Raw genomic sequence first — 24519 nt, 5'->3', positions numbered from 1 at the left:
GAGAAAATGTAAACTCCAGTTTTTATGTGAAATCTCCCAATAGTTACTGTCAATCAAGTTTTGTCAAAACACCCTGTGGGGCAAACCATACACACTGGCCACATCTTAAGCCGAGTCTGCAACAGCTGTAAGGAGAGTCTCTGGGTGTGGACTTCCCCTATACTGGGACACTTTGGATCAGAAGAACTCCAGCTTCTGTACTGGTCACTGCAGTCATGTCCTCCTTCCAAACACCAGGGGACAAAACAAGCGGCCTCCTTCCCAGCATCCCACCTGCATCTCCCCCTGGAGCTGGTGCAGCACAGACTGTGCTGAGTGCTGGCTTGGCGCTGCTCTGTCTCCACAGGGAGGCTGAGGCACCTGTATTTTCCTGATTTAATCCCTGTAGCGGTTCCTAAGGAAGAAATGCTTGACATGACTCCTTCCATGAATTTTTTAATTGAAATTGCTGCTTTTATAGGTCCAATGGCTGAAGCGCTACAATTTCATACAGTTCATACAGCTAAGTAAAAAGGTTCTGTCCCTCTGCTGCTCCTCAGTAAGTGGCTGGCCACTCTGACCTCGCCCACTTCCCACTGCACCCTGGGCTGTCCAGGTGGGTTCAGGTGGCCCTGCTGGGTGGGGCTACAGGCTGTCAGAAAAGGCTGCTCATGCCCCCACGCCCACCCAGCTCTGGTAAGAGAGGCTCCAGTGATGTAAGCAAATACCTTTCAGGGCTGTGTCTGGAATATTTATGCCCCCTTATTGTCTTCCTATTACTTGGCAGTCTAAAGTAATGAAAAGAGATCTAGACAGTATCAAAGCTCTGAAATCACATAAACCCAGGCTCTAAAAAATAAGCTGAGGCTACCTCAGAAAGAATACATAGAGATTTATGTTACAAAGCCATTCACTGCTCTTTGCCATTAGATAAACATTTACTTTTCTTGATTTAAGCCTAGGTTGCTATTTTTCAATTTTATCCAGAAATGACTGTTACCAACAAATTCATGGCCAGTATTGTCCTGTCCCTGGGCTCCCCTGGCACGGTGTGTCAGAGACACCATGGTGATGAAGGCTGATTGGCCTGGGCCAATACAGATTCCCATCCATTCCTTCCTTGGCCAGAGGGACCTGGTACAGAAAGTGTGTGCTTCCAAAAGACACTTGGAACTGGCAGAGGAGACCCTGAGAGGGGGTGTCACATGAGGAAGAAGGTGTGTGTGGTGGAGTCAGGGATGAAAGTGTCTTTGACTTTACAAAGCAAACCTCCCAGAATCAGGGTGAGCCTGGCATTTGGCCCAAGGGGGGAACTGTTCCAACCAACCATTTTCCAGAAGAATCTCCCTGAGAACTAGGAATATTCACAGCTAAGATTCTATCTTATTAACCTCAGTTCTGCTTTTCCCTTTGGTTGAAGTGCAAATCATCAGTGAGCAGAGGGGCAGCACACATCTTGGCAGTGAAATTTCCTCAGTCAAATCAGAACATCTACATGTACAACCTCTTCCTTGAAAACAAAATCCAACTATTGTCCTTTATTTTTTAATCTTGACTAGCAAGTCTTCTGGAAGAAATATATAAAAATAAACTTAACAAAGTGTTAAACCAAATCACATAGAAGTTGATAAATTAGATGCACAGCCCTTCTCACAAGTTTAAAATAAATATACCTTTTGGGCACCTGGGTGATTTAGTCAGTTAAGCATCTGACTCTTGATTTCGGCTCAGGTCATGATCTTGCAATTTGTGAGATCAAGCCCCACATTGGGCTCTGTGCTGATGTCGCAGGGCTCTGTGCTGATGTCGCAGAACCTGCTTGGGATTCTCTCTTTCCTCTCTCTTTGTCTCTCCCTGCTCTCGCCTGCACAAGCTTGCTCTCTCTCTCTGTCTCTCTCTCCCAAAAATAAATAAATATTTAAAAATAAATAAATAAATAAATAAATAAATAAATAAATACACCTTTTACTAACATGCTCATGGAGACCTCACATGGTTTTAGAACAAATGGGGCTAAAAGGCTCCCAGAAGTGAGGGGATGTCAGCAATGACAGGCTCAGACCATGAGATGCTCACCCAGGTGAGGCTGGAAGGGGCATTCCACAGCCACAAGCTGCCAACTAGAGGGTACTGCAGCCCCACCATTCAGGCTCCAGGGAAAGTGGGATTTAGATGCTGACATCGGGAAAGGTGTTTCAGTAGCCCTCAGGTGTTCTAGTGACAGGCATGAAACCACACAGACAGCAGTAACCACAAAGGCATCCATCTTCACCAGTCACCTTTCCCCCAAGGAGTACAAATATGCACAATGCCACTGGGAACCCAGGAGGCTGTCAGCGATGAGCTCTGTCAGTAAGAGCAGAGCCTTCCTTTCTCATGCTGAGTCCTCACGCCCCATCCCAGACTCCTCCTATAGCCAACAGCCACTTGATATATACAAATGGCCACTGGAGATCCCTAGCCTCTCCCAATTAAGATTGAGAAAATGCCAAGTAGAATTAGCCATCTGGATGCTGCTGATGGTAGCAGGGAGGGTCAGGGGCAAGGAAACCTCACATTGTTCCTTCATTATTTTGCTCAATGTCTGGTTCATGTCCAGTGAATGACTGAATGAACAAAGGAAAGTAGAAATGGGTAGGGGAAACTATTCCCAAGGCAGAGTCTCCAACCAGGACCCTCTGATCATGCAAGGGACCCCCAACACTTTCTGCCAAGCCTCTGGGAAGTGTACTCTTCTCTCTGTTGAAACCTCAGAGCCAGCCATGAGAGATCCACTTATGTTAATAGGCAACCTCTTTGAACAGCAAAGCACCTCTAGGAAGGATGGCATTCAACACTAGTGAGATTAGAGGTTCTCTACTTCGGCACTACTGACATTTAGGGTCAGATAGTTCCTTGTTGCGGGGGCTACCCTGTGCATTCCAGGATGTTTAGAGCATCCCTGTAGCATCCCCTAATTATGACAACCAAAAATGGCTCTCAATGTTGTCAAATGTCCCCTAGGGGGCATAATCACTCCAATTGGGAACCATGAGTGTATATTAATCAACTGCTCTCCCAGTACTGTACTAAGGGAAGCAGCATTTCTTCCTTATGCCTTATAAAGGCATTAGGGAGGAGAGGTAGACAAGTAGGAGGCAAGAAGCCTGGTTGGCGGCACATTCCTGGGTAGAGAGAAAGAGTGTAAGTGGCCCACAGTGCTGTCTACATTTGTATTTGTGTTCAGAAGAAAAGTAAGGTTTTTTTTCTCACTCTCTCTCCTCTCTCTTTGGACTATACATTAGGCCAATAGTCCTAGTCATGATATGGAGCTACAGACTGGGCCTGAATGGTCTCTGGTCACTGTGTTAAAACACATCTTGAGTTTGAAATGGTGAACACATTCATGCTCTGTCTCTCTCTGTCTCAAAAATAAATAAACGTTAAAAAAATTTTTTTTGAAATGGTGAACACAGTGCATTGCTAAGTTTTGCAATATCCATATTCTCATTTTATTGAGGAGGAAAATCCAAGCTTTGAGAAGCAACAGCAGCCAGTCAGTGCTGGGCCACTCAAAGAAAAGAAAAAATAGTATAGTAGCAACAAGAAGTTGAACCCTAAGCTGTGTGCAGCCTGCATTTCAGAACGAGGGTCCAGCTCTCAGGGGTAAAACTTTCAGACGTTATTAACAAAATTAGGCACAGAGCGTGATAAAGACCTCTGCAGACACAATCACTAGATACTGATTATCTTCACTTGCTGTATAGCCCTGAAGGGGCATCTAAAAATCACTTAATTATCTTTTCAATGTCAAGAAATGGAGGCAATGTTGCCCAAGAAGTCCTGGAACAGGGTGGACACAGGTAAGCCACTGCCCCAGGAAGAGGCCTTGACACAAACCCATTCCCTTTTTAAAAAAAAAAAAAGTTTATTTATTTTGAAAGAGAGAGTGCACACGCACATGAGTGTGGAAGAGAGGCAGAGAGAAGGAGAGACAGAAAGAATCCCAAGCAGGCTCCATGCTGCCAGCATAGACCCCCAATGCAAGGCTTGATCCCATGAACCATGACGATCATGACGTGAGCCGAAATCAAGGGTTGGATGCCCAACTGAGCCACCCAGGCGCCCCACTCAAAGCCATTCCCAAATGAAACAGAAGACATGTTCTGATTAAAACAAACTTAAAATTTCACTTTCCTGCCTTTGTAAAATTGTCATCCTGCTGCAACCTCTTTGCTGGTAAGGGTATAATTGTGTGTGTACCTGTCCCATCACATGACTGGGTCATGGAGCTCCCAGTCTGAGGAGCAGACCCATGGGCAATTTGAGGATACATGGATGGGGGCAGTGACAGCAGGAATGGCCATATATGTACTGAGGAGTGGAAGAAGGAGCCACTTCACCAAGCAAGGTGAATCAGGTAGAAGCAAGATGATCCCCAAAGCAAATATGTGGGGAGGACAGAGGTGGGTGGGGACCCAGGATAGGCATAAGAAAAGCATTCTGAGTTCCCTGTGTGCAGTGACTCCAAATACCTCAGGCATTGGAACAGAAAGCCTAAGGCAGGGAACTTGGGTAAATTCATGGCAGGTACATCATAGAAACTTGAGAGCTATCTATTGATGACAATGAATATGGATAGTTTTCCTCTTTCCCCCAAGGCTGGAGTCAGCATTTCCAGTCTTTGCATTAAGGCTTAGGCAAAGCAGTGATGGCTCATCCTTTTGCAGTTCTGAAACTGTTGCTGTGAGTATGATTTTCTCTCTGTCCTCTCCCTTTAAACTCAGGGGAGTTGTGTATATTCTGTGCTCAGAACTTCAGAAGAGTTAGTTCTCTCCTTTAGGTAACTGAACTGTCCTTATACAACAGTGGGGAATCTATAGGCATCAGGACACCAGCGTTCAGTGAGTCTGGACCCCTCAGTTACCAGACTGCTGGGATGACAAAGGGCCCGGGACCACAGGGAAACTGTCATGCTGTGAGGAAAGCCATGTTAATAGGGCCGGAGGAGGCTAGTGGGCCCAACTGGGGACCCAGAGAGACAAAGGAAGGGGACAGCAGAGGACAAGGGAAAGCAAGAGGGAGAAAGGGGTTCTTTCTCAGGACTGCTCCCCATAGCCCCATGGCATCCTGTCTCATCTCTGTGAGTCTGACGGGTGGTGCACAGCAGTCCCATCCCTTCCCTCTCTCCCTGCCTGCCACAGACACAGAATGCCCAGCAAACCTCAGTTCCTCCCATGAGGACAGCAGAGCAGATGGGTCACTGAGCAACTCTGCAGCCCTGATGAACTGTGACCCTGCCCTCCTGAGGGGTCCAGGGGCCCTGAGCCCAGTAGCCACTCTCCTATACCTGCCAGAACCCGTGATGGCCTCCCTAGGCCAGTTACCAGACCTCCCTGGTCCTGACACATGCCCTGAGGGGCTGAGTATCCAGTATCATTTTTGCCCACCAGAAAACCAAGAACTTGTAATTGTCTAAACTCACATTCCCAAGCCTTTCACTGGAGGCCACGAAAATCACAGATTGTAAAAGCAGCTCAGAATAAAAAGTGCCAGTGGCCTTTTGCCTCGTAAGCGCAGAGCACAGATCGGTTTAACTGAATATGTATTTTATTTTCCAGAGGAGTGACTCAGGGCAAGAAGTAGCCAGAAACTGTAAAAAGAACAACCTGTAGAGCCTTACTGTGGGCTGTTCTGTGAGTCCCTTACATAGCCCGGCCCAGCCTGATCCACTTGAGGAGGCCCTGAGGCCCTGCTGTCCTGCCACTTCTAGCTTGCCCACACCTGCCATGCTGCTGATCTCAGACAAGTGACGTCTTACAGATGCAGGTAGTGCTGCACAAATGCATTAAGGATCACCGGACACCTCCAGGGCCAGTTTTCAAAACAGGTCTCCATGTAACAGCATGGGTGATTTAGTGAAAGAAGCCAAACACAAAAGAACACCTACTGTATGATTCTATTGTTAAACATATTGTTTAGAAGCAGGTAAAACTAATCTGTGCAGACAGCTGTGCAGGTAGTTGTGACCTTGTGGGGGGCAGGCCTAGGAGTACGGCCAGAGTGTGTTCCTGGGGGCTGGTCCTATCTCTTTTCTTAGTGGTTACACAGGTGTCTTTAGTTTGTGAGGACTCACTGAGCAGAATTCTCATGACGCACATGCTTTTCTTGAAGTATCAGAACCTTCCATAGAGTTTTCAATGCTTTGGACCATAGCAGGTGGGTTCAAGAGGCCGTCCCGCTTTGGGGCTCTTACTGGCACCCAGCCTATTTGGAGCCCGAAACAGAGGCCTAGGCAGCACCGAGAGGCTCAGGCCACACTTACCGGTTGTGACCCGTCCTCCTGCCTCCTGCTTGGATGTGGACGGTTGATGAAGGACCGTGTGGAGACTTTGTAGTGATTCAGTAGGCAGACAATGACCACAACCATCACCGTGACCACCACGACGATGATGATGATCTGGGCAAACTCCAGCTCCGCTGCGATGGAAAGGGAAGGCATATTAGCGACATATCCCCTGTGCAGTCACCCAGTTCCCTAAACAACACACCCACCAGTCACCAAGTGCTTCTTGCAAGCACCTGGTCCTCCCAGAGACAAACTATTTTTCCCCAGGCCTGCTGCCCAAGACCATTGTCAGACACACACACACACACACACAAGCACAAACAGTTGAATAACATTTGAAGAAAGAGAGACCCAGGCATGAGGCTCCTTCCAGTAGGCTTCTGGTGTTCAGCCCAAGCATGGTGCTCAGACAAACCTTGTCTTTGCAAATTTTATAATGAGTAGGGCCTTAGGAAAACGTATTCTGTTGGCTCTACAAGACCTCTAGAGGGGCTGTGTTGTAACTGACCCCATTCACACATGGAACTCGAATATCTAGCCCAGTGTGCAGACCACCAGCTGGCCGCTGCACGCTGCCCCTTTGCCCTGGGCAGGCGGGTCCAGGAGTGCAGTCACCTCTCCAACATCTGATTGCTGGTCCTGCCAGATGGCCCTGCCACCCAGGGGAGGTAAGAAAGTCTCACAAAACTGAAGCTGCTCCTCCCAGTGTAATCTCTCCAGGAAAGTTAACCCCATCTTTATGGTTGAGTCACATTTCCCAAAGCACATCCACACAGAATCTACACATTATACTGAAGGGATAATATATTGATAAAAAGCTCCAACCTCCTTTACTCCTTTGCCTCCTTTACTTTGCCTTTGGAGGTAATTTAGAAAACACATCTCCACTGTCTCTAATCCTGCAGACACCATATTTTATGAGCAGTCGGAAACCAGGTTCCTGACACTGCCATTACAAAGGCTTTTCTAACTGCCATTAGCACACGCTTCACATTCTAGTACAGTGCTATGGAATTACTTCTAGCAAAACAGCGCAATGAGTTGGCAATTAAAGATGGGCAATTCAAGTCCTTCAGTTTTGCAGGGAGGAAGCAGAGTCCCATTGCTCAAGGTCAACCCTAGAACACACATTTCCTGCTTTCTAGCACTGCCTTGCTGTGTGTTGCCCACCTGTCTTCCTGAGTCTCCCCACACAATCAAAGGAAGTGATTGTGTAGGGGTGTCAACTTAAAGAGTGAGAGGCTCTGAAGATCGTGAGGAAGACAGCACACAACTTTGCTGTGAGGTGGGGAAATGTGGGGTTTAATGAAGAGCAAGAAAAAGGGGAGAGCTCTGTCAATTGTGTTACTGCCTGGAACCAGTAACACACACATGCATACACCCTACACATACACACATGCATGTATACACATGAGCACAGCAACACACATGTACACACATGGGCATGTTGCATTCATGTACACATATACACACATGTATGCATGTGTTTGAATACACACAGATGTGGATATACATACATACAGAGCATGCATATGCACATGCGTGCATATGCATACACACACACACACACACACACACACACACACACACACACATGCTCTTGCTGCAGGACCCAGGCTGATAGCCAGTGGGGAGGTGTTATCTCTCACTGTATGGGCTCACATTTGGGATGATGCAGGAAAGGACTGGGGTAACACCCTCCCCACCAAATCTCACCTATGTGCCCCCACCATCCATACTCTGGAAACAGAAGGGCTGGAACTGGCATGGGAGTAAATGGAGGGTGTTCCTGGATCCCACCATGTCCTGTCCTGTGACACTACCCCTCCACTCCTGCCTTCGGCCTCTAAATACCCGAGGGACAAAGATGTACATACATGCTTGCTGGACCTGGCTGGACTACACCTGCACCTACCGTGGGGTTGGCCCAAATATGCACCCTGGAGAATGGAGAGCTGAGTATGGGGGAACCGAACTGCCATGCCAGTGTGCTAAGTGGCTGTGGCCGGGTGGGCTTGCTGAGTACAGCCCTAGTGGGCAGTGAAAGGGTGGATCTCATGGGCATGGCTGACAGAGAAGCCTGGCTGTCGGTGAGGCCCAGGTGCTGCGCTCTCCACCTCACCCCCACCTTGCATTGCTGTCATTGTTCTGGACACACCCCAAGGCCTAATGGCTGATCATCAGGTTAAATCATGCCCTGAAATTGACAAATGTTTTCTTTTCTCAAAAAAGCTTCATTGCTTTATGGACATGGAAAAATAGGAAAAGTGATGATTACAGTGAGGGGTCCTGTACAAAGTCTTCATGGGTTAATTCTTCACCTGAAGGACGTCTTTCTAGGTTATGTTTTCCTGAATATAGAAAGCTATGTAGATAACCATCTGTAGCAATGCAATCAAATTATATTTTCCATAATTCTATGGGCATTTGGGGTGTATCTATGATTTTTAAAAGGATTTTTATTATAAAAATAATGAAGACTTATTTAAACAATTTAAATTAAATAATATAGAAGGAAATAGTGTACAATGTAACAGTCCTTTGTAGGCCTGCAGGATTCCCTGACCCCACCGAACCCCATGCCATCCTGGGGTTCACACAGTTCACCCATTGTGTATATCTGTGCATTTGCTTAATAAATAAGGGCTTTCTTCTTTTAATGAGTGGAATCATTGTACAAACACATTGCTGGCTTTTTTCCACCCAATGTATCATGGCATTTTAAAACAAGAATATATAAAAGCCAACCTCATTCTTTATGGTGGCTATCTATTCCAGAACACTGATATACTGGAATTTATATTTTCCAAGTGATAGATATTTAGGTGTCCCCCCCCCTTTTTTTCTATTGTGACCAAAAGATTGTATGTGCATGTGTATGTATGTGTGTGAATGTGAGTGTTGACCCACATTTTAAGTATCCCTACAGGAAAGATTCCTAAAACTGAAATTTCTGGGTCAAGGACATATCCTTTTAAATGCTGATAGCTACTGAGACCCTGCCTTATGAGAAGGCTCTTGCCCCACATGCTCATCAACACTGAATACTCACCCTTCTCATCTGCATGAATCTGATGGACAAAAACATATATCTTGTTTTAATCTGTTTTACTAGTAATTTTAGGTCTTTCCCTGATTGGCAATTTCTTTTTCATAATCATGTTAGTTCATATCAGTTTATTTGTAATTTTCTTGTTTACTGGTAAGCAGTCTTTACATATTATGACTACAAATCTTTGTTACATGTGCTGCAAGTATTTTCTCCTAGTCTGTCACTAACTTTGCTGTGAGCTTCTCTATAAAAGATATAAATGTTTATGTCATGAAATACTTTTTCTTTTATGGCTTCCAAGCTTCCTGTTTGATTAAGAAGGCCTTCTCCAGTATTCTAAAAATATTTTTTTCTAAGATTTTTATAGATTGCATTTTTATGTTTAGATGTGTGTTCACTCTGGACTTGATTTCTTTTGGTCTGAGACAGCACATGGAACATTTTATATCTTCTGAAGGACATGGATCTTCTGATCTAACAGCACATTAAAGAGTTCATCGTAAGCATGAATAAGAAAGATCTTAGTTGTGGAAAGTGTATGGAATCTTTCTTTTACAGGGGACTACCTGCTCTAAGGTTGTGTTTCATCAGCTTTCTTGTCAACATGCTATGTATAGTGGGCCCTCCCCTGGCCCTGCTAAGGTGCCAACAGCTGGAAAGCACCGCCCCCCTTCTCCCGCCCCACCAAATGTCCAAACTTGCTGCACTTCCTCCCACGATCCTGCTTTGCTTAATACCAACAGTTCTCCAGTGCTTTCATCTCAGGACCCCTCTACACTCTTAAAAGCTACTGGTTACACCCCAAAGAGCTTTATTTGTATGGATGACATCTATTGATGTTTGCCATATTTACATTCAATACTGAAAATTTTAAATATTTATTTATTAAAAAAGAAAAATTATATATTAAAATATATAACAACTATATATGCTATTTTCAAAACAAATTTATTTATAAGGGTGGCATTTCTTTACACTTCTGCACATCTCTTATATGACTTTTTCAAATTTCTTTTAATGTTTATTTATTTTAGAGAGAAGGAGGGAGAGAGAGAGAGAGAGAGTGAGTGAGTAAGCACAAGCACAAGCACAAGCTGGGGAGAGGCAGAGAGAAAGAGGGAGACACAGAATCTGAAGCAGGCTCCAGGCTCTGGGCTGTTAGCACAGAGTCCGATGTGGGGCTCGAACCCATGAACCGTGGGATCATGACCTGAGCTGAAGTTGGACACTTAACCGACTAAGCCACTTAGACTCCCCTCTTATATGTCTTAATAGAAGATAGCTGGATTCTTCTCCCTGCTTCACCTTCAATCTGTTGGGATATGTTGGTTCTGGTTGAGGTATATGAAGGAGACGTGGTCTTACTGACCACTGGGGACTGGGGTCTCAGGGATCCCCAGAGATTCTTGAGCCACACGTGGAGAACTGGCGGTCTAGACTGATTTGACAGCAGGCACTCTAGTACAAACACTAACGGCCTGGATTTCTTGGAGATACTCCTGATGCTAGGATTTGAGATGTGGTCAGAACAGCTCCTGGGCCACTCTCCTGAGTTTTCATGCACAAGTACAGCCACAGCAGGTGCGTCTATGGAGCAAAGTACACACAGAGACCCTAGGGGTTCACAGGCATCCGAATAATGCAGAACTCACCTGGGGCAAGAGCACAGGCTGGCACACCCTGGGTGCCACTCACTAAGGCAAGCAGCCCAGCAGTGTAGTCCAGTGGCCAATCTGGGTGACAGAAGCCCAATCAGAGCTTCAGCTACTACAGCACCTGGGCCAGCATGAGAGGCAGCTCTTCCTGCAGAGATTGGCCCAGGTCCCAAAGGCCACCATCCTAACAACCAAGTCCTAATCAGACACAGGAGCAATAGTAAGCACAGCAGCAGCGATTTGGCCCTGCTTGCAGTCCAGGGTCACCTGTCATGTTTCTTGAAACCCTGAAGTCAGAGAGCCATGTGGAGCTCCTGGGGATGGAGCCTCAGCAGAGTGGCACAGCCCCAGTCAAATGTGCAGCTGACCTTCACTTTGAACTCTGGGCAAAATGCATCAATGAAAAAAGACTGCTTTCTCAAACACTAACAACTAGAAAGTATAAAGGGCTAAAAGGGTCCAGAGAATTCTCAGAATGAAAATTAGAGTGAACAGAGAGAATGTTCTTGGGGACAAGTATGATGATGACATCCAGATTCCAGAGATCTCTGCTACTGATAACTTCTCCCTTCAAGACTCCCCCTTCAAGCTCACAAGGGGGTATGTGAGCACCTTTGCCTGATACTTGTCCTCCCACACCCTCTTCTACTTTAAACAGGAAAAATTCTACTAAAAATGCATCATAAAAGGCAAATTAAGTAAAGATCACACCACTATAGGATATCACAGCTTGGATGGTAGATGGGAAACCCAGTCCCCCTCCTCTCTCTGCATACATTGTGTAATAACAGTGATAGGTGATTCCTGTCTCTTCCTTTGCCACTCCTGAACCCTTCACTCCTGCATGGAGATTGCTCAGAGGCAGCTGGGCCCGCACAGTATTTTGCAGTACCCAGATGTGGCTCTGTTGCCAAGGGCCTGATATTACACCTCCTCAAGAAAATAACTCACAGGACAAGTAAAAGAAGCTTTATATTAACAAAATAAAACAAAACAAAACCTCTCACTTCTGAATGCAAGTATCGGGTGAAATTCAGCACACCTGTTCTTCAAGGTGTCCATTTTCAAGATATCTGCACTCCAGATCTCAACCACAGACCTTTTTGGGACTTCTGGGGACCTTACCCAGCAATTTCCTGTACTGCACAGTCAGGGCTCAGGCAGGCTGAGCACTCTTCACTTCCTGCTGAAACCACCATCCCTTCAAGGTAGCAGTTCCTGGCCACGTGTTCCCACATATGCATGCGCACATACACAAGTGCACACACACCCCCTCCTGCCTTACACATCACTGATTCCTCCTCAACGTGCTCCAAGCTTGGGAGACCCAGGGTGCAAAGGGTATAGATACAGAGCAGCAGAAGGTATGGTGAGGCCTACTACCCACCCCATAGGAGACAATTTAAACAGGCCCTGAGAGGCATATTCTTCAGACAGATGCATGCACATTACTGCTTTCTGAATCAAGGTGGTATCCAGCCCTGTGCCTAGGAACAACAGTCTGTGCATAGAAGTGAGGCAGATGCCAGCTGAGACCTTATACTACACTGGGGCCTTGCTGCCTCACCCTCCCTCACCCTGGTCTGCCCACATCTGGCCTTACAAGATGTTGTCTGTTTTCTTGTGGTGGGGGAGAGGCAATGTGCATTGGTGCACAGAACTTGGGGTACAAAGAAAGGAAAAATGCTTGTGATTTTGGTTTTGGGAATAGGGTGGGAAGGAGAGGCTAAGGAGAGAATGAATTCTGGAAGAACTATTAAAAACAGAAAGATTTAAAAAAAAACTATAGAAATAGTAGAGTCCTGAGAAAATAATAGGATACTTTAGGGTTTCTAAAATTTCATGTGCCCAATATGGACTCTGAACACAGCCCACTTGGTCAGTTTTTCTTGATTCCAATAGATACTGACATCAACAGAGCAATGCCAAAAAGCAATACATGCAAGGAAAGAATTTTAGGCCAAAGTCAAATTTTTACACTCCCCCCTCCTTTCATGGGGGTTCTAGTTCATAAGGTTATAATGGATGAGTCATTGCAATCCAAACACAAGAAATGTTATAATACATTCAGCCTACAACTTACAGGAAGGCATCACAGCACCTTACTTTATTACTGTAACAGCGACAGTGATGATGGTGATGATTACATCCCTAAGAAACTCCAAGCTCTGCAGTGGAGAATTATAGGAACAGAGAAAATTGTGTGAGGCCTGTGGGTCTATTCTCTGGTTCAACGAGGAGCTGAACTGACTCATACTAGAAGCATGAGCGTCTGTACTATTTTTAAAGAACTCTGGGAAAGCGTGGTTCTACCACCTTAGGTTCCTAATATAACACTTATTTCTATTTGTGGGATGGCTAACACCATCTTCCATGTAGTCTTTCCTTGATTAACATATCAACTTCACAGAAGTCCTATTTTCTAAATGTTTAAAGCTCCAGATGTGTGATTTATGCCTTACAGACCCTATAAATGGGGGGTTGGGGGCAAAGTCTGTGCCTCTCATCAACCCCCTCCTTTCACCCCACTAAGGAAATACCTTGGGTGCCATGCAGAATATTGTGACATCACTGTAAGGGCTGAATGCTTTCCACAAATCCCTGCACGCCACCACAAATGGCTCCTCTGCCACCTAACCAATGGCAGCACTCCACTTCGTTCCCCCAAGTGCTACAACCTATTGGCAGCACTGAGACCCTGGCTAGCTGCCACAGAGACTTAGTCCGGGCAGCCCCTCTCTCCCAGTGAGCTTTCCTAGGTCCCCACCATGGCTCAGGCACAGCGACCAAGTATCTGCTTTTCCAGGGCAGAGTGGGTGTGGTGAGATGACAGCCCCGGTGGGGGGTGCCTTGCTCTTTATTTACGGCTCTGTGACACTTTTAAAGTGCTGAATGTTCCTAAAGGCTGGTAAATTCTTTCCCCAATCCTACAGAGACAGGGACGTGGGGGCAGGAAGACAGGTGGGGGCAGAAATTGGAATCTACATGGACCATAACTGCCTCAAGTTTGTGAACTGTTAGTTTAAAAATACTCTTGGAGACTTTAATGGCTGAATGAAAATTCACACTCATTAAACACCATGGTCGAAGGGGGGGGGAAATTCAGCCTGTGTTAGATGAATAACTTCACAGCTTGAAGTTCAGAAGGTAAAACAGTAAGAGCTATAATCGTAATGATTATTATCTTATATATTTTGAATTTTCTTTTCCCTGGGTGGGTTGGCTACTCCAGTCTATCCCATAACAAGTCGAACAAAAGAAAGGGAGAAGAACAACCCCATAGAAATACCCCAAATTGGTGTCTGTCACCCCCCCCCCCAGCTTTATCTTCCTTAAGAAGCTCTTTCCTGACCACTTGATGACAGGCTTACTACCCTTGGGGGGGCTCCCTAGCATGCAGCTGCACTCTGTCATAGCACTTATCACTTACAGAGCCCATTTTCTCGAGTAAGCTCTGAGATAGTATCTTGATCTTTTCTAGTATCTTTAGTAGGTAGCACATCATATGACTGGCACAAAGTCAGTGTTCATTTTAGATAAAATGCTAAAGAAATCCCTGGAAGGAAGGGTCCCAATTGGCTACTCTGCTTTTAACAATGTCTAGCACAGAATTCCACCAAACACTAATGACTTCAGTGATGAAGTTTTACCAAAGGTTTTCATATCTCATAAAAATTATCCAATTATAACGATTCTAGGCAGTGTAAACAGTCACCGGAAAAAGAACCTCATGGTTGCTATTAAGTTACCTGTTTAAAGAATCCTATTTATATTAATATATTTACATAAAATGTTTTGCAGGATATAAATGTAGGAAATGATACCTATGTTCTGTAGGAGGAGAGGTGAAAGCACAGTATAGTCAAATGGCATGGGGCGCTCTGAGGGCAAGGTGTGGCCCACATCTGCCTGACTCTAGTCCGCAGCCAGGTGCCTTTGATGACACTGGCAGGCAAGTATCAGTGAGCAATCATTAGACTGACTACCAAATCCCTAGAATGCAGACACTGCGAGCCCATCCAGCTGCTAGAATAACATCTTTTTAATCCACTAAGGTCCAAGCATTCATCCGATACAACTTTTCATCATGCATTTTAGAATCTAGAGTCTCACGATCTCTTCAGAAAGAAATCTAGCTAACTATGTTCCAATCATAGATGATTGACAGGATTTTCTGAAAACATAGCAGAGGAGTAAGAGCAATTACAAACCCTTTAGAAGTCTATCCCTCTGCTATGTTATAAATGGAAAAAAATACATACATAAACCCATAATTCTCTCTATAGGATTCATTTAAAATCCACCCCCACCCCATCGCCACATTATTAATTTAGGAAAATGTATCAGAAAAAATATACAGCTGCACAAGTAACCATTTCTTCACATTTTAGAGCAGTGACTCCTGAATGCTCCCTAGCTAGCAGTCTGTCTGTCTCTCACAGTCTCCCTCTCAGAGTCACAGTTTGCTTTCCTAAGGTCTACTGTTAGTAGACTGGTGACCCGAGAAACAACCCAGTAAACCACCCACATCTTGAGAAATACATCTTTTCTGTCAAATGCTGTTTTCAATGACTCAGGGTGAAAAAAAGTACCCATGAGTCTAGTGATAAGTAATAGCATTTCTGGGGGTGGGGTGGGGGGGAGTTAGTCTCATGTACAGAACATTTTAAAAAATAAAACTCCAAAGCAACAAACCTGTGTATTTATGTATAGCATCTCCAACAGGAACAAACTGATCACAGAAGAGAAAGAAGATGAAAAAGCCTAAAACACATCTTCCTACAGAGTCAAGCCCTGAAGCGTTCTCAGAGCTAATAGACCCTTCTTAAGGAGATACAAACTTCTTGAGAAAGAGTTTCTACTCTTCTCAACTCTGTCCTCAGACCAAACTTCAGGAACAACCACCACAAACCCCAGAGAGCAGGCATCATCCACAGCTGGCCTCTGAAAGTGTACCTTTTTTCAAAAACAGGTCTTTAAACGGGGCCTCCTTCAGTGTGCTGTTGTTCAGGTGGTCACTGGACATACTCGAGTCCTCTGCCAGGGTGAGTCCAACCGTGACGCAGTCCCCCCCTCCCCGCCCCCAGTTCAAAGCATCCCTTCAGCTTCAGGCAATCTCCTCTTTAGGCAGCTCAGAGCTGCAGTTATAGCCAGCGTGGGGTGTGAGTGTGTGTGTGTGAGTGTGTGTGTGTGTGTGTGTGTGCGTGTGTGTGCGCTTCTGTCTGTCTCTCTCTCTCTCTCTACTGTATCAGCAGGGCCCAGCCCAGGTGCTAGACTCAAATGCTGTGGCTCTGACCGCAGACTGTGGCTACCAATTATCAACTGCCATCCACAGAAATCAGAAGCTCTGTGGTAGGAAGCTGGTGGTGTCACAGAGCAGATAACAAGTCCAGGGTCTCAAATCCTGACAGCAGCTGAACACCCAGTGTTGTATTCAGCAACATACATCAATGATTAGTCTGCATTTCTCATGTTTGGCCTCACATGGGACATGTTACACATACGGACGGGCAGAATGCAGCTAAACAGATCATCTTGTTCCACTGCATTCAATAATCTTTTTAACAGGCAAATATCAAACCAGACAAGGCAGAAAGGGGGAGATCTACAAATCTCAACACAATATTTCTTCCCTTGGTCTCAGCTAGAAGCTTTCAAGGTTGAAGAAATGGAGAGAGAGCTTACCGAGGCAGCGCGTGCAAACAGGCACGGACTCTTACCCACTCAAGCTTCTCTGCTCTGGATCCGGCTTTAAGAGCACGTCCTGGCTTGAAGTGCCCACAGCGTCCCTCATGCCAGGAGCTAGGCTGCAGGCCATCCTTGGGGTCCCCCTCTCCCCAGAGTCTCTCTCTAACTGATGGGAGCAGTCCGCATGGCTCTTGCAGCTAAGCTGTGCACTAGCAACTGGCAAAGTCATAACCACAGCAGGAAACACTCAGTTTCTCCCCCTCCCACTCTCGCTTCCCTGTCAGCCCTTCACTTCTCTCCCCTCTATTTCTCAATGCATGGTAGCAAAAATATACCACAGAGAATGCTGTAAAGTCAGGACTCTCATTCTTAACTACTAGGCAGTTTGAGTTTACAACGTTCAGAAATTAAAGAGTCCAAATGGTAAAGCAGAGACATCTCTCAGGAGGGAGCTTTTTCCTGGTTCATTTTGTGCAAGCACGGTCTCTGTCTCCCCTGAGGTCTACACGGTTTTTCATATGTGCGTTAAGACATCTCCGGTGCATTCTGATGCCCTGGGGCTGTGTGAAGAGACTTAAGGGAAGGCCCTGTGTCTGCTGTAGCACTTTTCATAAAAAATCAGTGTGGCCACAGTGAAAAGGGCAGAGTGCCATAGTAATACTGCAAATAACCCCAGCCACAAGCACTGCTCTGCGCCCAGAATAGCCTTTGTTTTTCCTTATTTAGGATAAATAGCAATGACATGTGGGCCATAACAATAGTTTTGGCTGTAGGAGGAGTTGTCAAAGCAAAACTAAACGCTGTTGGTTACTACCAGCATTAGAAACGAAGACAGTTACGTCAGCAGCCCGTCCCTGCTGTCAGCCCCAGCATGTCACCTGGGGCTAACAGCAGTGTTCTGGGCTTGATGTCACCACCACGTCCTTAGGTTGGCCAGAAGACACCACTATTTCATGTTTTAATTACTGGTGGTGGAGGCAGGAAAGGAACAAAAGAACCATCAAGAAGATTTTTCAGAGATTTCTTGTGGATAAAAGAAATGGGAATTTCAGCAGGAAAATTAACAGTTGCGTACATTTGCATGTGCCAATCAAGACAGCCTGATTTTTCTCGAGCAATTTCCAAATTTAAAACATAACTCTCCTTTCTTGTTCTGCTTTTCCCTAATTTTTTTTCAGAGTCACGTGGCTGGGTGAATGAAGAGGGTGACGCTCAGGAAACTGGGCTGGGGTGTGGTCACCAGGGCAGGGGACCCTCCTCAGAGAAGAGTCAGCATCAGAAAGCATCAAGCTTTAGACACTATGGCTTCAGACTAGCTCTGCTGGTCTTTGACATTCCCTTGTCACTACAACCTCAGGTCCTTGCCATCTGGGGATGGCACTTTCTAGTCAGTTCGGTACGAGTGATCACTCGAAATCAAGTCCTTAAAAGGGAATATTCATAAGATTGCATATGACTGTCATGCAAGTCTGTTTTTGAAAATCAAGGAGTTAGTCAATATTATGAAAATATTGGTCAACGTTATAAAAGTTGGCTCTGTCGTTTGTTAATGGACATACCTACATTTTGAAATGACTGTGAATAGTCCACTTTGGGGTTTAACATTAGTTGAGATGCGTATTTCATGTATCAAAAAAAAAAAAAAAAAAAAACCCAAAACCCAGCATATTTTTCACCTTTAATGGCTGTATTGTATTCCACTCAGCCTTAACACACTTACTTTGTTTGGCTGGCTTCCTTATCACTGGGCATTTGAGCCATGGGAGTCAATCTTAATTAAGCTCCTTGTTCATTCTGTTCAATTGTTCCCAATGTTTAATCTATTTAAAAATCACTTTAAAAGCTTTTGACTTTATGGATGAGTTTGTTTTCAAAACAGTGCCCAAACCGCACAGCAGGCACACTGCTGGCTGAGGTGGGTGTTTACCAGAGTCGCTCTGGGCTGTGTTTGACGTGTGCTGGCCATGCTGCCTGATTAACACCAGTGTGTCACCACCCGTCAGCATGCACTACAGGGTTGTCAAGGCTAAATCACCAGGTGGTGGTCTTGATTTTGTTCTATTTTCTTTTAAGCACTGGCCTGGGAGGGTGCTTCAGGAAGAAAACACAGAGGTTAGACCAGGGGTTCCCAGAAGCCAGGGGTTTATGTCCTGATAAACACCTAATTCTAGCTGATGGGATGTGGATTGCTGTGCTGGGGCCTTTTAACTGATGAGTGCCAATATTTCTCTTCCCTTAATTCAGAGAAAATGGCAGTACACACAGCAGAAGGGTGTAGGAAGAGACTAGTCTGCTGAATAAAAACACGTAAGTAGGAAAGTGTAAAAGCCATTTGCATTCAGGAATTCTTTCTTCCCTCCTGGTCTTTAAATATGGATCTCTAAAATGAGTACTCTGATGGGCTAACTGCTTTTACTAGCAGTTAAAAAAAATGTCCCAAAGCTGTATGTGGTTTCCCTGAGTACAGCAGAGACCTTGGAAGTCTTGCCTAAGATAGACATTTTCACAGGGTCTGTTGATAGCAACAAGGACTTGAAGAGCTGCTGTCTCCACAAGCCCACTCTATCAACATCTTCAGGTTTCCTCTATAAAGCTCTTCATTTCATTAATTCATCTGACAAATATTTACTAAGTGATTACAGACCCTAGGAGGAAATATACTGGACCTTCAATGCAATCTGACAGACAAGCATTTACTGTAGGGCTGAACTTGTCTTAGGTGCTATGTGTATGTAGGTAGTTACTTATTTAAGAAATTGAACAACCAAGCTCTAAGGACTGGCTTCCAGCCAGGTCCGAATGTGACAAGCTGAAGCGACTAGGAGCATCTGCAACCTCAGTGGCCAAAAGAGGCAGCACAGGGCAGGGGTTTTAGCTCAGGGGCTACTAGGGGGTCATTAGCTTCACAAAATACCTCTAGGTGGTAAAGGGGTGCTCTGCTATACCAGAATCTTTCTCTATCACATATAACTTGGGTTAGCATCTTGCCTGGTCCAATCCTTGCATTTAATCACCATGGGCTTCTTGGTCATGCCCTGATGTCTCTTGTCACCATATTCCCACCCTCAAAGGGTATCCCACTCACAACAGAAATTTTCACAGATAAATATCATTTGGAGAGTTAGGAATATTTTATAATGATTATATAGCAGAAAATTAGCATTTATAAACATTCTAAAGATCTACTGTTACGTTCTGGGCACTTTCAGGCACCGTATATCTTTTACCTTCATGTCATGTTTTCTTATTCCCACTTTATAGGGGAAGAAGCTGAGGTTCAGAGAGGGTGAATACTTTGTCCAAGGTCAAATGGCTGCTAAGAGGCAAGCTGCAGGTCGGAACCCTGGGAAGCTTGACTCAGAAGCTCCTACCCACTCTATCTATCATTCTGCTTAATGGGCAGTGAACCTAGAATTATCCAAACTAAAGTCCCCTGAACTAACCAAAGTATGTCAAGCAGATCAATACTCGGATTTTTAAAGCCTGACTGCTTGATTCCTTCAAGGCACTAACTTGCAAATCCATGTTAAAGATTCTGTATCTCAATGTTGCCAGAGGCTCTTGGAACCATTTTATGTGACTTGTATATCTGTTAATGTGACTCCTGTTAAGAATCAATGGTTCTGTCCATTACAAATTCCTATTCTTTGAGGTTTATGACTATGCTGTAAAATTCTGCTCTGAGGTGAAGTTTTCCACATAAAAATTAAGCCCTGGAATTTGGCCTTTAGAAAACAAAACAGTTCATTTTAAGTAAGTTTGCTACACTTAAAGTCATGAATGAGGATTTTAAAATAACGCTGACTCCTGTAGACTCAAAACATAGTAATAGTTTGAAATTTGTGGACACTAGCCTATAGCATGGAATAATTTACTAATGTATTCTTAGTGTTTAAAAAATTGCAACACATAGGTTTTTATGTAGAAATATGAATGCTCTGCATATGTTCCAACCACAGTGCTTGATACCCCCATCATCTGGTAGAAATGTCAGCAAATATAAAAATATGCAACATGATAATAGAGCTAGCAAGCTGACAAGGTGGATTAAAAGCTTATTAAATAATTAGTCTAAATTAAATAGCCTTAAAATAGCTTCCTAATATGCAACAATACTCCCTATATTAAAAGACTTTGGAGTTTATCTATGCCACCATAATATTTTTTCTTCTAATGAAAAAAAGAATTATATATTATTTTGTGTTTATGGTGATATAGATTTTCATAATGGCTAAACTACTCCCTACCAAGTAGGTTACATACCTTTGAAAATTGCAGTTACTCTTCCAAGCCCCAGGAAAAAAAAATAAGAAAGGCAATATAAAGTTTTCATGGTGGCTAACTTCTGGGACCAGTTAGACCCAAGTTTGGGATCCAGTCCTGCCATCTGACCATGTCAGCTTGAGCTAAGCCCCTGTTTCCTCATCTGTAAAGTGAGGCCAAGAATACCTGTATCATAGGGTAGAAGGTGGACAGAATAAGAAGACATATCTAAATGCTTACCCCCAAATTCATCCAAGGAACAGCAGCATCGGCATCACCTGGGAGCTGGTTACAAATACAGCATCTTGGATCCTGCCCTGGACTTTACTGAACCAGAGTCTGCATTTGAACCATATCCCTAGGTGATTCATCTGTACATCAAAGTTTCTTCTGAAACTTTGGTCAAATTCAAACTCCTCATTCAGATTAAATGAGCAAACAGGGGCTTGAAGAATATATAACTTGTGCACACCACACAAAGGAAATGAGAGTAGAATCTAGGTCTCCCGTTTAGAGCCCAAGCGATTGCTACTCAACAATGATTTTAAACAATGGTACTCAACATGCATGGATTTGTATGCACATCTGTGTAAAATCATGATGCTGCCCTCCTGGGCTAAAGGCAAGGCCCAGCACCACAGGGCAGGTGTTTGTTGCTGTCTTCCCCACTGTACTAATGGGCTGTTACTGATCCACCCACACCTCTTAGAAAAAAGCAGGAGAGGTGGACTGTGTTGTCAGGGGTCACAATAATGGTGAAGCCAACTAGCTTATGGTAACAGTCTCTGGTGTTGGAATACAATTTCTAGGATATTTGGCATGCCTCATAAAAACTTCAGCAGTCCCCGAGGACTTCTGGATATATATTAAGAAAGAATTGTGATTTTGCTTTCTGGGAAAACTCAAGTGCCATGAGCAGACTCTTCTTAAAGGCAGAATTATGAAGATGCTGTCAGTCCACTCCTATGAACTTGGCCTGACTCTCATGTCCTCCTGGGCCTCTCTGTTCCCTGAGAGAGCCAGATACCAGGAAAGTAGAGTCCTGGCACTTGGGTTCCAGAAACAGCTTTCCACTTTTTTTTTAGTGATTTTTTAAAAGTTTATTATTTTGAGAGAAGGGGGGTGGGCAGAGAGAGCAAGTGAGCCTGAGTTGGGGAGGGGTACAGAGAGTGGGAGAGAGAGAATCCCAAGCAAGCTCCACGTTGTCAGTGCAAAGCCTGACATAGGCCTCGAACCCAAGAAACAGTGAGATATGATCTGAGCCAAAATCAAGAGTCAGACACTTAACTACCTGAGCCACCTACATACCCCACCGGCTTTCCACCTGTGTTGCATGCATTCTTTCAGCGGTCACCTGCTGACATCTCCCAAACTGTTTTCCTATCAACAAGACCTGTTGATGGTGCCTTCATAAAACTGCCACATCATCATCAAGGGGGGTTACCCATTAAAGGTGTGGTAGAAATGATCTACTCTAGCCTCTTCACATTTCAAAAAATATGCATATATTCTATATACAAACACACCAAATATTTTAAAATTTAAAATATTCAATATGGTTATTTAGAAAAATATTTAATTTTGCTTTTCAAATATTTTTCTCAATTTCTTCCAAAAGCTAGAAGGCTGAATAACCTTCACAACACATCCTATTTCTGAGAAGACCATAAAAAAAAAAGCTCAAGATGTTTACAACTCAGATCCTAGATACTACGATTCTATTCCCAGTTCTTAACCCCATAAAAACTTTAATTGCCCCTTGGAGATGGAAATACCACTTTCATTAGCACTCTACTCCAGGCAAACATTGTGCATTCTTATACAGTATATGGCACAGTACATGGCATCTATACTTGCTGTGTGTCATTGCTAAATTACTGAACAATGCTATGATCATTATTCTTGAAGATTCGAAGGCAGAAGTCCCTGTGCAATCACAAGCATTTCTTAGACAATCTGAATGTGGAGGTGAGGTGCACGTTGTCGTCTCTGGTGCTTCTCTTTGTCTTGCTTATAAGTTCTAGGATGTGTTTGGGTAGTTCTGAGACCTTTAGGTTCCTGGCTTTTGTGAAAGCATTAATTTATCCAAAGGTTGGGAAAAAGTCAAAGCACATTTTGGGGTTTTAGTTACTGTTTTAAAGCATATGCTAAGGCAAACACTAGAAAAACCACAGGCTAAAATCCAAGTTAATCCAAAATCACATCAGATCTATATAACTATACTCAGTTCTCATCCTTGGCACTTTAAGACAAGCCTAGCACACATATGCTTTAAAAACAAGAACCACTGCTCTCTGGTATCAGATCAACTTTGAAAACATGAGGTCAATCCTCATTTCTGTCAGAGCAGAGCACTCATTATATACCAGTCACTGTGAAGAGACAGGATACAAAGGAAGCCAGGAACTGTCCTGTCCATGACATCCCTAGTTCATCCTGAGCAAAAGCTAGTGAAGTGCTGAGACTGGCAGAGTGCTCAGCAAGGAGCAGGTGAATGAATGAATGAATGAACGAACAAATGAGGGTCCTATAAAAGGAAGAGTTTTTAACCTAAGTAATAACAATAGTTACTACTTACATAGCACTTACTATGTGCCAGGAAGTATTCCAAAGTATTTTACTCGTTTAATTAAGCCATTTAATCCTTACAGGTGCCATATGAAATGAGTACTGATTTTTATCCCAGTTTTACAGATGAGAGAACTGAGTCACAGAGAGGTCATGCCCAACATTGTGCCCAACGTCACACAGCTAATAAGTGGCAGTGCCAGGACTTAGATCAGAAAGTCTCACTCCAGAATCTACTTTTATCTACTAATCAGAACCCAAACTGTGACTGGTTCAAGGAAGACTCCTCAGCCAAATCCTATTTTTTAGAAGGAACTTGATCAATAAGCCCCATTTAAATGATTCGAGGAATGAATTAATTCTCTGAGACCAAGGCTCTTGGAAGGGCTGACAGAACACAGAGACCATTTAACTCTACCATTTGAGAAGGAAGTCTTCACATCTCAAGGAAGACACTGTTGGAAGCAAACTTAATTGCACCCTTGGGTAATTATTCCTTTAGGTTAAACTAAACCAGTTCTCTGGTAAGTTAAGGCTATTGTCTTTTATCCCTTTCCTTTTCTTGGGCTCTGAAATGATGAAGTGGCTGGTTCTATACTGGTAGTATAAAAAGGTAAATAAAAATAAATGTAAGTATTGATAAAAATCAGAGTTTTCCAGGAAAATAGCATCCCATCCTTTTTTTTTTCTATCTCTAGTTTATTATGTCCATAACCCTTTCTCTTCTAATTTAAAATGTCGTCTTCATTTAGAGATTCATATTGGAACCCATTCTAATACTGAAAATAGTAATGTGCCTGAAGGAATTGTTCAGCTTAATATCTTATTCATTTGTGAATTGAAAATTACTGAAACTAAAAGACAATTTTTAAGCCCACTATAATGTCAGTCAAATTTCTTTGTTTAAAATGAGGGATGTTGGGGTGCCTGGGTGGCTCAGTCAGTTGAGCGTCTGACTTCAGCTCAGGTCATGATCTGACGGCTCT

General features: G+C 44.0%; 1 protein-coding gene and 1 long non-coding RNA gene across 18 annotated transcripts in view; one reads left to right on the top strand and one right to left on the bottom strand.

The window, feature by feature from the left end:
- LDLRAD4 (low density lipoprotein receptor class A domain containing 4) overlaps positions 1 to 24519 on the bottom strand; it is a 452644-nt gene that overhangs the window by 22760 nt on the left and 405365 nt on the right. For 14 of the 17 annotated variants that reach the window (XM_058692803.1, XM_058692798.1, XM_058692808.1 and 11 more), the window contains one exon: positions 6284 to 6438. In XM_058692803.1, the coding sequence (XP_058548786.1) occupies positions 6284 to 6438 (155 nt within the window). Of the gene's footprint in view, positions 1 to 6283; positions 6439 to 15970; positions 16116 to 16699; positions 16901 to 24519 lie in introns of those variants that run through there. The other 3 variants (XM_058692813.1, XM_058692814.1, XM_058692809.1) reach the window with 3 other exon arrangements.
- On the top strand, positions 17878 to 20205 carry LOC131490446 (uncharacterized). Its single transcript, XR_009251100.1, has 3 exons — positions 17878 to 17907; positions 18947 to 19009; positions 19964 to 20205. It is a non-coding gene; the product is annotated as an uncharacterized LOC131490446 (long non-coding RNA).

The sequence above is a fragment of the Neofelis nebulosa genome, chromosome 11 (genome assembly GCF_028018385.1).
Source record: "Neofelis nebulosa isolate mNeoNeb1 chromosome 11, mNeoNeb1.pri, whole genome shotgun sequence".
In the NCBI taxonomy this organism is placed as follows: Eukaryota; Metazoa; Chordata; class Mammalia; order Carnivora; family Felidae; genus Neofelis; species Neofelis nebulosa.
Note: the sequence above shows the minus strand (reverse complement) of the source record. Positions and strands in the feature narration are given on the sequence as shown.